Source organism: Podarcis gaigeae, assembly GCF_964106915.1.
Source record: "Podarcis gaigeae genome assembly, chromosome: 4".
In the NCBI taxonomy this organism is placed as follows: domain Eukaryota; kingdom Metazoa; phylum Chordata; class Lepidosauria; order Squamata; family Lacertidae; genus Podarcis; species Podarcis gaigeae.
This window is the reverse complement of record NC_139677.1, coordinates 82,346,061-82,360,546: the sequence shown is the minus strand read 5'-3', so window position 1 is coordinate 82,360,546 and position 14,486 is coordinate 82,346,061. Positions and strand designations below refer to the sequence as shown.

The window sequence follows — 14,486 nt, the reverse complement described above, 5'->3', positions numbered from 1 at the left end:
ATTCGGTGTCAGCGTGGCACCAGGCATATTCCAGAATCTAATGGACTCTCTCCTTAAAGGGATTCCTGGCGTCACCCCCTTCTTCGATGATGTGTTGATTGCCGGGCCCACACCAGAGGAGTTTGAGGACCGCCTCCGCACCGTTCTGCACCGTTTCCAGACAGCGGGTCTCAAGGTAAAGCGGGAAAAATGTCTACTAGGAGTGCCCCAGGTGGACTTTCTGGGATTCATGGTGGACGCAGAAGGGGTCCACCCGACTGGGGACAAGGTACGGGCCATTTGTGATGCCCCAGCGCCCAAAAACAAGACTGAACTTCAGGCCTTCTTGGGACTATTGAACTTTTACCATTCCTTCCTTCCCCACAAGGCGGCGGTAGCGGAGCCCCTACACAGACTCCTGGACAAGCGGGCCCCTTGGGTGTGGGGCCAGCGCCAGGAGGCCGCATTCCAGGCAGTCAAGGACTTGCTTGTCTCAAACTCGGTCTTGGCACACTTCGACGAGAGGCTGCCGGTGGTGCTAGCATGCGACGCCTCACCCTATGGCATTGGCGCTGTCCTGGGACACCAACTCCCAGATGGAAGAGAGGTACCGGTGGCATACTTTTCCCAGACACTCAACGCAACCGAGCGGAACTACTCACAAATCGACAAGGAGGGCCTGGCAATCGTGAAGGGAGTAAAAAAATTCCATGATTTCTTGTACAGGCGGCCCTTCACCGTGGTGACTGACCACAAACCGTTGCTTGGCTTGTTTGCCCCCGAAAAGCAGACCCCCCAAGTGCTGTCTCCTCGTGTCCTCAGGTGGTCAATTTTCCTTGCCAGCTACCAGTATGCACTGATTCACCGCCCTGGGAAGGCGATGGGCCATGCGGACGCCCTCAGCAGGCTACCACTACCAGAAACAGGCCCCGACCCGGCACCTGCACAAGAGGTTATGAGCCTGGAGCTGCTTCCCGACCGGCCTATTCAGGCACAAGAAGTTGCACACCATTCCAAGAAAGATAGGGTCATCTCCCGGGTCCTGGACTGGGTGTGGAGGGGATGGCCCAGCAGCAGCCCCGGGCCAGAATTCGCCAGCTACACAACCCGCAAACATGAACTGTCGGCCCACAAGGGGTGCCTGTTATGGGGAAGCAGGGTCGTTGTTCCCCAGCCCCTCCGCAAAAGGGTCCTCACAGCCCTACACGAGACACACCCAGGGGTAGTAAGAATGAAGGCCCTTGCCAGGAGTTATGTGTGGTGGCCGGGGATTGACGGAGAGATAGAGGCCTGGGTCAAACACTGCCAGGCCTGCCAAGAATCCCGCCCAGATCCCCCAAGGGCCCCAGTCCAGTCCTGGGAGTCCGCCCGAGCACCATGGTCACGCCTGCATGTGGACTTCGCTGGCCCCTTTCAGGGGAAAACATTCTTCATAGTGGTGGACTCCTACACCAAATGGCTGGAAGTCGCACTGGTACCGTCCACTTCTACATCCGCAGCCATCCGGGTACTACGCAGGCTGTTTGCAACCCACGGGCTCCCTGACACTCTTGTCTCAGACAACGGGACTGCATTTACGTCAGGAGAATTCCAAACCTTCACAGCGCAGAACGCCATCCGCCACATCCGTTCGGCGCCATTCCACCCTGCCACCAATGGCCAAGCAGAACGCATGGTGCGGACCACCAAGGACAGCCTTCGCCGCATGACGCAAGGGGATTGGGAGTACCGCCTTGCCACATTCCTTCTAGCACAGCACAGCACCCCCAGCTCAACGACTGGCCGGAGCCCCGCTGAACTACTAATGGGTCGGCGCCTTGCAATCAGATTGGACCGCCTTCACCCCGATAGAGCTCAGGATGAGGTAGTGGTGGGGGAAGGCGGGAACCCCCGGACCTTCGAGGCCCAGGACCCAGTGTACGCAAAGAATTTTGGGGCAGGCCCTGCATGGGTACCTGCCACAGTCACCAGGGTCACTGGCCCCGTGTCGTACGAGGTGCTAACGGATGGGGGGCAATGCTGGCGCCGCCACTGTGACCAGATACGGCGACGATTCCCGGGAGAAAACCAGGAGGAGGAGGACAGGTCAGAGGAGTCCCAGGGGAACAGTGGGGCAGTGAGGCCCATAGAGCAGCAGGGGCCAGCAGGAGAGGCAGAACCAGTAAATACAGAGAGGTCCCGGGACGCCGAAAGGACACCGGAACCAGAACCACGACTGAGCGAGCCGGTGGCGCCAGACCAAACAGCCCCATCACAGCCAGCATCCTTGGAACACGAGCCAGAACCTGAACCCCGGACCAGGGAACACCCCAGGCCGCAACGCACACGTAGGCCACCAGCGTACCTTGAGGACTATGAATGTGACCTCCCGGGCAGGACTGGAACTTAGAGGGGAGGGGTGTTATGTACTGAGTCGAATAGGATCCAAACTGCAGCAGTCTGATTGGTCCTAGAACAATAGGATTCAGAATGCAGCAGTCTGATTGGTCCTAGAACAATGCAGCAGTATGATTGGTTGGCAGGAACCACCCAATCATGCTCCAGATTGAAGTGAATCCACAACCTGATTGGGTTACAGTACAATTCCGGAATTAGCCAATCATGTGCAGCCCATTGTGTAAATAATGTATATAAGGCAGATACTTTGAGGGGACTTTCATTCATTCCTCCTCACCACTATGAGCTGAATAAAGAGCATGAAATCACTTTGCGACTCCGAGTATATTTCAGGGAGACAGCTCAGAGCCCAGGAATTGGTGACTGATGACTGAGAAGGTGAGAGGGGGAATCAAATATCCTTGGTTTTGAATCTACCACCATATCCTTGTTTCCATTATCTGTTCCCTAGAGATAACACTTAATGCCAGGCAAAAGACCAGCAGCCAGTGTTATGCAATTGTTTGTTTGTAGCCAAGTCAACTGTTGCAGCCCAAATCTGGCCCACAGAGCCACTTTCCCCAAACCATGCCCACCAGCCTCACACCTAATGTCATATTTGGCATTAGGTATGGGGTACTTTGAAACCCTGCTGGATCAGCTATGTGACCAAGTTTCCCACATGAAATCCCATTGCACAGCTGGCCCTTGCAGAAAGCAGGCTGGGGTTCTGCTGATGGGAAGTGACTTCAAGTCTTTTGGATTTGGTACATAATAGAGTTATCCATGGGAACGTGATCATGCAGCCGATCCCTGCAGGAAGCATAGTAGCCTTTATGGCATCTGCGGTTAGTCGAGTCTTGCGACGGCACCAGCATTCGTTTTGATCACAGTGCATTTGCATTCCGGTCCAGACGCACTGTTAGAAACTTCCCTGAGGCATTCTGAATAGCATTTGGGGCAGAGCATTCAAAAGAGGAGGCAGCCTGCACCATAACACCATGCAGTGTTGAATTCCCCATGCATCAGCTCTTAGGAGACAAATTACCCATAAGACTCTGATGGGGCTTTGCCACGCCCAACTGCAGGTGGGATGTTGCATGCTTAAAAACTCAAGTGTACCAAAAAGACTTCTTACAAATAGCAATACTTGGCTGCAGTCTAGTCTTCCCATTAAAGGTTTTTTTTCAACCTATAAAGAGGATAGTACTTTATACACAACCCTCCAACTGCAGTCTGAGGCAGCGGGGAGGGGGGAGAATCAATGACTACCAAAAACCAAGCAGGTGTTCATGAAAGTAAAAACAGACCTTTGATATTGTTTGATCTGCGCATCACAATTACAGAACAGTGCAGTATTATACTAAGCCACGCACACACCAGACTAAAAAGGTGGCATTGAATCTCTCCATCTAATTGGCACCAGACATTTGAGGTGATACCTTGTAAGAAGTAAGCATTATCATTTGAGGAACTCATTATCCTCAATCTGTTACCCATTTCATAGATTCATAATGTGAACACTTGAACCGACGGCATAATATACTCTTTATATAGGTGTGTTATTTCTGATTCAGAGTTGATCCACTGAAATTAAAATCACTGTTGATTACAGAGGGCCTACTCTGAGTAAAAGTTTGTTGACTACAACCCATTGGGTGGAATCCTATGTAGTGCTAAGGAGACTGTTCTGCTGGGCAAGCAGAAATGCTTGAACAATCTCTCATCCCCCTGGACACTGTTCTATGGGATCACCCAACGCTTTAGAGTGGATTTAGTGCAAGCACAAGAGACAGAAAGAGGGGAAGCCCCATTGCACTAGCAGGAGTCCTTGCAGGGTCTTCCGTTAGTGAAACTGGTATTTCAATCTGTCCCATTATATTGCAAGTATTGTATTATTACAGCTGTCTGAATCGGGTGAGACACAGTATATGGGCTCTCTAAGCTGACAAATCATGACAAATCACCCAAACTCATGTCTATTCTGCTAAACATGAGAGAATAACGTGGGTTGATTCCCTGCCGCTAGAAGGCAAAATCCTCACCAAACATGGAATGACAAGTCTGTTATCTCCAGGCTGTTTACAGTTTTTCATATTGATTTCCCAAGTTCAAACCGAGAGCCACATTGTTCAAGGGGAAATCACTTCCAAGCCTTCATGAAGCCACACTCAACTGAGGCTGTGGCCCACCATTTTTACCAACTCTGGAAATCACATCATGGGTTCAGTTCAAATGTAGCAGTAAGTCATGGCTTGTGCCCAAATATGACTCCAGGTTTAACAGGAGGGGCTTATCAAATATGCCATCTAGGGCCCTTTCCTAGATCACTGCCCCACTGGCACCACCTGAGACCGGTAGCACACCATTTAAAAGTCCTGCAATGTCGCCAATTTAGTGTTACTCCAAGGCAACATCGGAAATGTAAATGGTAGTTCCTGCACCTCCATTTAAATTTCCCATAATGCCCCGAAGAGACAAAGCATGGGGGTGTTGTATGAAATTAAATGGTGGCTCCCTAATCCAGTTGCCTGCTGCTTGTTATCAGTGGCAGATAAAGAGGAATCCAGGGAAGGCCCCAGGAATAAGCCTTGCTAGAGCCCTGCGGCTCCAGAAGCTATACAGCAATGCTACGTGGTGACACAGGGCCTGTTTGTGCTAACCAAGGTTTAAAGTGGGATTTTCACATGCGTCTCATGTAGAGGTAAGCCATGGTTTGTGTGGCTTTCTTCCCAAACAATAGACACTGAGGGCCATGGTAACCATTGGTTTAGATGTAACACCCAAACCATAGTTTGCTCACACAGCTGTTCAGCAGCCATGGTTTGCTGGATAGAATTATCATGCTTTGCAAATCATGATTTGCTGCTATATAGGAACTATCAAGTTGTGAATTTTCCATTGCTCACAAAAGCAACACATTTGGACAGTAGAATTTATTGCTAAAAAGGTAAAGGACCCCTGGCAGTTAAGTCCAGTCGCGAATGACTCTGGGGTTGCGGTGCTTATCTCACTTTACAGCAGAGGGAGCCGACGTTTGTCTGCAGACAGTTTTTCCGGGTCATGTGCCAGCATGACTAAGCCGCTTCTGCTGAAACCAGAGCAGCACACGGAAACGCCATTTACATTCCCGCCGGAGCGGTACCTATTTATCTACTTGCACTTTGACGTGCTTTCGAACTGCTAAGTTGGCAGGAGCTGGGACCAAGCAACGGGAGATCACCCGATCGCGGGGATTCGAACCGCTGACCTTCCGATCAGCAAGCCCTAGGCTCAGTGGTTTAGACCACTGTGCTACTGAGATATAAAACTGGTGTTCCAAAAGAATGCTATGGCCCTGATTCAAGGAAAGTAAATGTGTTTAAGCTTAAGTCAAAATGAAATAAATGGGATGTTAAGTTAGTAATGACTAATTTCTCCCATTGATTCATTTGTCCTATTGATTAAATGAGACTTAAATGCAGTGGACTTCCTCTGGATCGGCAGAAGGGGCCTTTGAGACACAAATTCTACTGCAGAGTTGGTGCTGAGCTGTTGCAAAGAAGAATGCAAATGTAACTCCCCAAATAATGCATCTGTAGAGGGGAAAACACATTTTCCCAACCGTCATGAGTTCTGTTTTGTAGCTGGGAAGTGCACCCCCTACCTCCTGAATGGCACATCCATTACTGGCAGCTGGAACAACAATGTAAAGACTTGGAAAAACAATTTCATTCTGTTGTGTCAAAGAAAAAATGAAATCAGACCAATGGGGAGGGGGGTCATGGAAGCCACACGATGCTCCTAGATTGTCACTGGAGGCCCAAGTGGCTTCTGCGGCACCACATGCCTTTCGGCAGCCCAGGTAACTTTTCCCTTGCGCACACAATCCCATAAAGTTAGAAGACTAGCACTATACTGGGAAGTACAGACAGCAAAATTTTCCCATTAGCTAAATAAGGATAATGGTTTTGCACCATCAGGTCGCCTAGCATTTATAGCTCAATTTTGCAAACTTTGAAAAGGGATACTGTAATTACTGCTTTGATACAACAATATTTTGACATCCCCTGGATGGAGATCACAAAGGACTGGAACAGCATTTATTTATTTGAATCAATATTAATGGTGTCAACATCTGACCTCTAATTTTTTTTCAAGCTTCAAGTGATGTTTTTTTGGGGGGGGAGGAGGAAATGCACTTTGCAACCACCTAGTGTGATATTGACAACAGCTTATTTTTAGACAACTTAAAAGAGCCAGGAAGGAAAGGATGCATGTCACTGCTCTCTGTGGCTTCAACAAAAAAGAGTTGTAAGCATCTTAGAGAATAACTTAAATTTAAATCAATGCGTGGCCTCTTATTATGGTCATTTGGTGGCACTAAAGCATGGATAGGAAACCTGGGACCCTCTAGATTTTGATAGGCTCCAACTGCCACTAACCTGAGCCAGCATGGACAATGGGCAGGGCTGATGGGAGACAGACTCCAGCAACATCTGGAGGGCACCAGCTTTGGGAAATACTGACCAGTGTGAGAGATGGAGGTAGAATTTGTTTGCTACACTTTTCACAGTGGACTAAATCAATTTGATGTTGGGACTGCAACTATCAGTCAGATTGTGCACATTCTGTGATCTGCCATGAAATTTCAGTCCCCAGAAGCATGCACATAAATAAGGATTGTGTGTAAAACAACAACAACCCCACCCCCCAATAGAAAAGGTGTATATTTGGGGGATGCACTTGAACTCAAATGCATATTTTACAGCATGTACAAAATGCATACAAAGGAAGGAATTCAATGGCACACTCTTCCAATTGTTCCATCGGTGCAAATATTTCAGCTTTCCCAATGGAACGATCCTGCCTCTGGTCTCTGCACTCTTCTGAAGAAGAAGAGTTTGGATTTGATATCCCGCTTTATCACTACTCGAAGGAGTCTCAAAGCGGCTAACATTCTCCTTTCCCTTCCTCCCCCACAACAAACACTCTGTGAGGTGAGTGAGGCTGAGAGACTTCAGAGAAGTGTGAGTAGCCCAAGGTCACCCAGCAGCTGCATGTGGAGGAGTGGGGAAGCGAACCCGGTTCCCCAGATTACGAGACTACCGCTCTTAGCCACTACACCACACTGGCTCCCACACTGGCTTCTGGGGGTTGTCCAGAGCCCCCAGAGCTGATTTGGGGGGGGCGCACGAGGGGATGAGGGGGGGGACATCCTGGTGCACAACTGTGGCGCACACGCACAACTGGTTATAGTCCTGTGCTACCAGCCACAGCAGAGCTCAATGGAGGGAGAAACCAGCCAACCAGCCAAGTTTCGAGGGGGGGGGGTACTTGCCTGGAGGCAGAGTTCATATACAAGGTCCAGTTCAGTCCTAAAGTCAGGAGTATCTCAGTTCACCTAGTCAGGCAATCTGGGGGTCAAGAAAGCCGAGGGTCCAAGGTCACGAGAAGCAAGAAGCAGCAAGGTTTGGTCAGGAATCACAAATGTTGTTTCCAGCAACTGACTGAGGCTAGAAACCCTGCTTAAGGATGTTGGAGCCAGCTGGTTCTCATCAGGAGCAAGAAGGCTCCTGATCATCAGCAGGTGGAGTGACTTTGCCTTCTGCTCCTTCAGGTTGCTGCTCAGCAGGTGAAGCCAACTCCTGGCCCATGACCCAACTGCTGGTTCCAGCTAGTGCACCTACTTAGTTGAATCTGGCCCATAACATGTAATGGTTCATGGGGAAATCATAGAGAGGGGGGAGGGAAGTATACATGTGAGGCAAGGTGAGAGAGTAGCAATGTTGTGCAATGATGTTCATTGCTGTGTCACACCACACCTACTGATGTGAATGATATTCAGTGCTGCAACATGCCAGAACGTCAGCCAGAAAGCCTCTGTTCATAACACAGCAGGTACTGCCGTGTGAAGGGGACATCAGAAAATGGGACAGAAATGCTAGCTTACACAATACTCCCTCCACCTGAATGTACTCCTAAGCACCTCTGAATTTTTTGCAACCTAGGCAGTTGCCTAGTCTGCCTCTATTGTTGGGCCAGCTCTGGTCTGAAATCTGCTTATCTGAAACATTTCTGCTTTGAAAACTGAAACGCTCAAGGAAGCCAGCAAAGATAAAAAATTTAAAAACCGCAATGACCAAAAATATAGCAATTGAAAGAAGAAGAGTCAGCAGAATTAAGCAATGTATCAGACATGGTTTGGGCCCCCACACATTCCAGGAGGCTGCCAAATGACCCTGAGGACAGACAGTGGAACCATGGAAGTGAGCGGCAGTGGCCTACGAGGAAGTGACCAGCTGCCTCAGATCCATCACATTTTACATCACAGCATCGACATGATTACAGGAATAAAACGGGAGTTTTGTCCCTGTTAAACCAGGCTTCCTCAGCCTCGGCCCTCCCGATGTTTTTGGCCTACAACTCCCATGATCCCTAGCTAGCAGGGATGATGGGAATTGTAGGCCAAAAACATCTGGAGGGCCGAGGTTGAGGAAGCCTGTGTTAAACACATTAACTTGGGAATAAGCAGCATTGTGTGTTAGAAAAGGGTATGTTTTTAATGTAAAAATAGTAAGATGATGTGCATCTGATATGTAACCATGTACATGCCTGGTTAGCCTTTCCCCAGGTATAAAATGTATTTTTTTAAAAAAGAAAATTGGCAATTGCACTGGCAATTGACGCCAGCCCCAGTAGACCACCCCCCATCACCTGCTGCCCTCTGGGTGGCCATCTGCCAATGGGGCTGGGCTTGTGGGGCCAGATTTTGATTCCAAATCTAGCCCAAGCTGCAGCACCAAAGGTAATGGTAAAGGGACCCCTGACCATTAGGCCCAGTTGTGACCGACTCGGGTGTTGCAGCACTCATCTCGCTTTATTGGCTGAGGGAACCGGCGTACAGCTTCCGGGTCATGTGGCCAGCAGGACTAAGCCGCTTCTGGCGAAACCAGAGCAGCGCACGGAAATGCCGTTTACCTTCCTGCCGGAGTGGTACCTATTTACTTGCACTTTGATGTGCTTTCAAACTGCTAGATTGGCAGGAGCAGGGACCGAGCAACGGGAGCTCACCCTGTTGTGGGGATTCGAACCGCCGACCTTCTAATCGGCAAGTCTTAGGCTCTGTGGTTTAACCCACAATGTCACCTGTGTCCCACACCACCGTATAAGCAAGGACTAAATCTCAGTGGCAGAGGGCATTCATTGTTTCAAACGCTAAGTTCAAACTTCAGTGAGAAATCCCTTTAGCAGCTGCCAGGCAGACTAAAGAATATCTGGGTAACAAAGACCAGTGGTGTGATTTCAGTAAAAGGGAGTACTTCTATATATTAGTCCACTGTCTGAACAAGTACCTAGGAGTTTCATCAAAGAATTGCAAGGAACAGCTAAGAAACAAGTCAGAAACATTCAAAGGCATGTAGCCCAACATAGGTTTCATGGACACAGCCAAATTCCGGAACTAGGGAGGAGAGAAATTTCTGTCATTCCCCAGAACAGATACTAAACAGTATGGGCACTGACCCGGCGCAACAGCAAGTTTCAATGCAGGTACAGCAGTGTTTTTCAAATGACTTTGCAGATGCAAGTAGTGAACAGATGCCCTTAGCGGACTGTGCTTTCCCAAAATATATTTCATGAGAAAACTCTCCCAAATGCATGCGTTAAACGAACCCAGGCTGATTCACTGTGCTTCCTTGCGTCAACCCTAGAGAGGAGCACACCTCCTAGAAATCTCATATCTTCTCTCTAATCTCCTGCCTGTGACACCTCCACTGCCAATAAATTTTGGGTGCTACCTGTAAACTCCTGAAATGTGACCTGGGTGCAAGATGCAAGCTTGATGAGTGAAGTTCGAAAGCATAAGAGGAACGAAAGTCAGTGGCAGAACACATGCTTGATGCATATAAAATCCAAGGTATAATCCATGGGTGGTAAATATTTTTTCAGGCTGAGGGCCACATTCGCTTTTGGGGCAACTTTATAGGGGCCACATGCCAGTGGTGGATGGGACCAGAGGCAGAAGTAGGCAGGGCAACCAATGGAAGCTCTACTTTAGTACATGATGTGGTTCCTACACACACACAGCTGTTTAGTCTCCATCCAGACAAGCAAGAGGCATTATCAAGATTTCAGGGACATATTCCAGCCAGGCAAAAACATGTGGGGTGTGAAGCAGAGCCAGTTAGGGGTATGGCCTGGAGAGAGGTCTGAGGGCCATATGGAGAAGGTTGGAAGGGTACATTTGGCCCCCGAGTCTGATGTTCCACACCCTTAGTATTATCCTGGCATTTCCACTTAAGTTCTAATTTCTTAAACTGTGGTGGGAGTACTGGCAAAGGGAGTCTTACCACAGGGCAAGGTGAGGTAACCCTGTTGGCATCTTTTGGATGCCACGAAAGGCAATAGATGCAGGCTTTTATTGTCTGAAACAGAAACAGACCAGCTTCAGCTAACATCGGGCATGTTGGAAAATTCTTCTCCAAAGATCCCTGTGAAATGAATAGGAGCTGCACAAGAATGTTAATGGGCTCTTGCATCTCGTGTCCATTTCCATTGGCCTCATAACAGCTCAAAGAGTTTTGTTCTGTGTTCATTATGTGGGTGGGGAGGCATCTGGATTTGCTGCCTCCCAACCCCAAAATGCACCAAAGCAACCTAGGGCCAGCTCTACAGTTAGGCAGAGTGAGGTGGCTGCTTCAGGCCGCAGCTGCTGGGGGAACGGGGAGCTGCAGCATAGCATGGCAGGACAGAGATGTCCAGCACCACCCAAGCCAAAGATGGAGAACCTGTGGTCCAGGGTGGAGAACGCACAGGACCCGGGAAAAGGATAAACACACACACACACATGCACACTGCCATGGCTTAGATCAAAATCAGAGCTGCTCTAAAGTAAAATCAAAACCATCCAGGAGAAAGATGGAAAGGAAGGAAGGAGCAAGTTCTGTTAGATGAGCTTCAATATCTCTTCACCAACATGTGCAGGAGTAGAATGTTCACAAGGAGACTACTGGGAATGAGAGAGAAACTCGATTCAGCTTGCACTGAAAGGCAAACCTACCTAATTTTCACTTTCCAGAACAACATATGAACCAAAACACAACCACCCTTCAAAAGCCACACTTCTCCGGATTTTGCAATTGCAGTTCTCCAGCCAAGAAATGCATGCTATCTATCTATCATCTGTGAAAGTAACATTTAAAAGTGCATTACATTGGGGAGAATTGATTTGCAAAACTGTGCACATTAGAAAAAATTGCATACCGCTAAGACTTGCATATCGGGAGAAAATCACATTAATATGATGGTGAATCTTTATGAGGCCTTTGCTGAAATAAATAAGTTGCAAACTGGAACAAAAATGTGGAGAACTGAATTTGGACTTATTAGCAGGGCAGCAGTCACGGGATGCACAGATTGTAGTCTGGATGAAGGAGCACAAACGTCATCAAATGCCTGTTACAGATAGATCAAATGCCTGGTCATCAATTGCCTCAGACAGAGAGCAATGGTATTGTGCGTGCATACACACACAATTTAGGATACAGGCCATCATAAACACACCCACACCCACATGAAATTAGGCCATCTGTCCTTAGAATAGATAGTGCTCATTGATCGATATGTGCATATGTGACCGCTGATCTATATGTGACATTGACCTATGCGTGCATTGGTCTGTATTTGCATATATGCATTTTTGCATTTAGTGTGCAAGGTTGCGCATGTTTTATTGTAGATTATGTGTATAATTACTGGGGTCAGAGCAGGAGAGCAGGATAATTTAACCACCTTTCCCACTGCTGCAGGTCTGGAGGAAAATCCCTACTCTGAATCTAATGTTTACATCCGGAAGGAGATGGATCACCGGGTGCACTAGTTATATGCCCAAAACAGCGCAATGGTGGGTTTATGCTGGTTTATGCTAATCTCTCCGCCAGTCAGTACAGGCTTTGCTATTGCTGCTGCTGGCTGACAAATTGACAGGTTTCGTATTTTATTCAATTTGCGAATCTGCCAGAGCGGCAGGCAAGCGCAAGACATTAAAAAAAAAGGCGCAAACGAGCCGGGTGTTTTAAAACGCACGAGCGCGCACTGCAGCGAAAATCCCCGGGCCGGTTTGCAAGGGTCAATCCGGCATCAGGCCCAGCCACGAGCAGAAGCCTCCCTCTCCTTGGAGGACGCTAAAAGCGAAACTGGAAACCGATCGATCCGGAGCAGATTGGCAATGGCCCTTTCCCCTCCCTCTGCCGCCCATCGCACCATCTCCCTTTCCGAAGAGCAGCTCTTTTGATTCCGCCCCCCCCCCCCCCCGCCCAAGAATGCCCTGGCCTGACCTCATCCAACCAGGCGGGCAGGAAGGTGAATGATGTCACGAATCCCCAACCTGGTCGCCATGAAATATGCATGGAATGAGCCTCGCGCTTTCTCTCTATCGATATAAATATGAAATGGAAAGCTCGCGCGGCGAAGAAGCGAGAGGCGGCTTGCTGCTGCGCAGTGGATGCAGCGACGGCGGCGCGGGGATAATAAAGACGCGGAGGAGTGGGGGGCTCCGGGGGCGCTTCTCCCTCCCTCCGCTTCGCACCCCCTGACCTCCCCACACACACACACCCCTTACCAGCGGCCGAGTGGATCTTGGTTTTCCTCTGCAAGGACATCTTCAGCGCCTTGTCGAGGCCGCTAGGGTTCGGCATGCTGCAGCAGCAGCCTGGCGCACCGCGGCTCAGCAGCGCCCAGACAGAGGCGGGAGACGAGCCCGGCGGCCGCCTAGGGTTGCGGCAGCAGCAGGAGGAGAGGCGGCGGCGGCGGCCGTGACGACCCCGCCATCCACTCCTGGCCGCTCGCTGCCTCGCGCGCGCAGCCCTCTCCCGCGCGCACGCGGCGGCGGCGACGCCTCCCCTGCGGCTGGCGGGCGCTTTGGCCTCGCTTCTTGAGGGAGCTGCTCAGCCCGCGCGCCGCTTTTGGCCTCGGCTCTCCGCTGCGGCTCTGCGAAGGGCGAGGAGGGCGAGCGGGAGCTATAGGGCAGCGCCAGCCACCTCTGCGGGGAGAGAGAGGGGGCCTGGCCGAACGGATGAGGAGGACTGGGGGGCGGGTGGTCCACGCGCCGACTCGCCGCAACCTCCCGTCAGCAGCTGCAAAGCAAGGTCTCCGCTCCGGCCACCAGGGCGCACGTGCCTCATAAGCAGCCTGCAGCGCGAGGCCGGGAGTTTGGCGGGAAACGCGCCCGCTGCACGTGGGAAGCGTGGCCTTTGGGTGCGGGAGTCGTGCCCGTGCTGCGGGTAGTGGCGGCGGGGGCAGGTCGTGTCCGGCAAGAGGGACAGAGAGCTGACGAAGAGCAGTCGCTGGCCAAACCATGTTTTGTGAATATATATAGATATATATTCATTTTATTTATTAAAGTCGTACTCTGCCCTTCATCCGAAGGTCGCAGGGCGGTTCGCAACAGAAATAATTCAAAAGGAGAATACAAAACACCTGTCCTTAGATGCTCAAAGAGCGAATTGTGTCCAGCAGGGATGCCAACTTGAATAAAATATTGGCAGATAATAGATCACAAGACGCAGCGCCCACACATTTGAATGGCAATACTACCCATCAACTCGGGTGAGGGCTCCCTCAAATATTTTTTTTGGGGGGGCTGAAGGGTCCTGGGCCCCTAGGAGTTGGCTCGTCCTTTGCCCTTTCAAAATACGATAGGATAATCTTTATTGTCATTGTCCCATACAGAACAACGAAATTGAAATGTGGGGGGTTTTGAGGGGGGGTGTTATTCAGTGGTTGTTTTTATACTGATTATATATTCTGTGTTTTTATATTTTGATTTTGTTCTGCGAACTGCCCTGAGACCTCCAGGTATAGGGCGGTATATAAATTCAATAAATAATAATAATCCTATGGCTGGCAAACAGCCTAAACTAAATGCTTTTTGAGGCATTTTTAAATTTTATTTACACTGCTCTTCTTCCAAAGATCGCAGGGCGGTTCACAACATAATACAAAAGGAGAACTCAAAAGTTCTGGCTTCCAGATGCTCAAAAAAAGTGAATTGTCTCTGGTTTCAGTCAGCAGGAGCCCATCCACTCACAGTGCCAGCACAGTTGCTTTGTTCCTCTTGATGGGTAGCTGCTGCTGGTGATTTATGGCATTTT

General features: G+C 49.6%; 1 protein-coding gene and 1 long non-coding RNA gene across 6 annotated transcripts in view; one reads left to right on the top strand and one right to left on the bottom strand.

Moving 5' to 3' along the window:
- The window catches only part of ATP8A2 (ATPase phospholipid transporting 8A2), a 319,516-nt gene extending 306,001 nt beyond the window's left edge, over nt 1–13,515 (bottom strand). For 2 of the 5 annotated variants that reach the window (XM_083736149.1, XM_083736151.1), the window contains exon 1: nt 12,956–13,504. In XM_083736149.1, coding sequence (XP_083592275.1) covers nt 12,956–13,031 — 76 coding nt within the window. In that variant the 5' untranslated portion in view covers nt 13,032–13,504. Of the gene's footprint in view, nt 1–12,955 lie in introns of all 5 variants that reach the window. The other 3 variants (XM_083736152.1, XM_083736153.1, XM_083736150.1) reach the window with 2 other exon arrangements.
- LOC310843884 overlaps nt 1–14,486 on the top strand; it is a 190,898-nt gene that overhangs the window by 41,935 nt on the left and 134,477 nt on the right. The window lies entirely within an intron of this gene.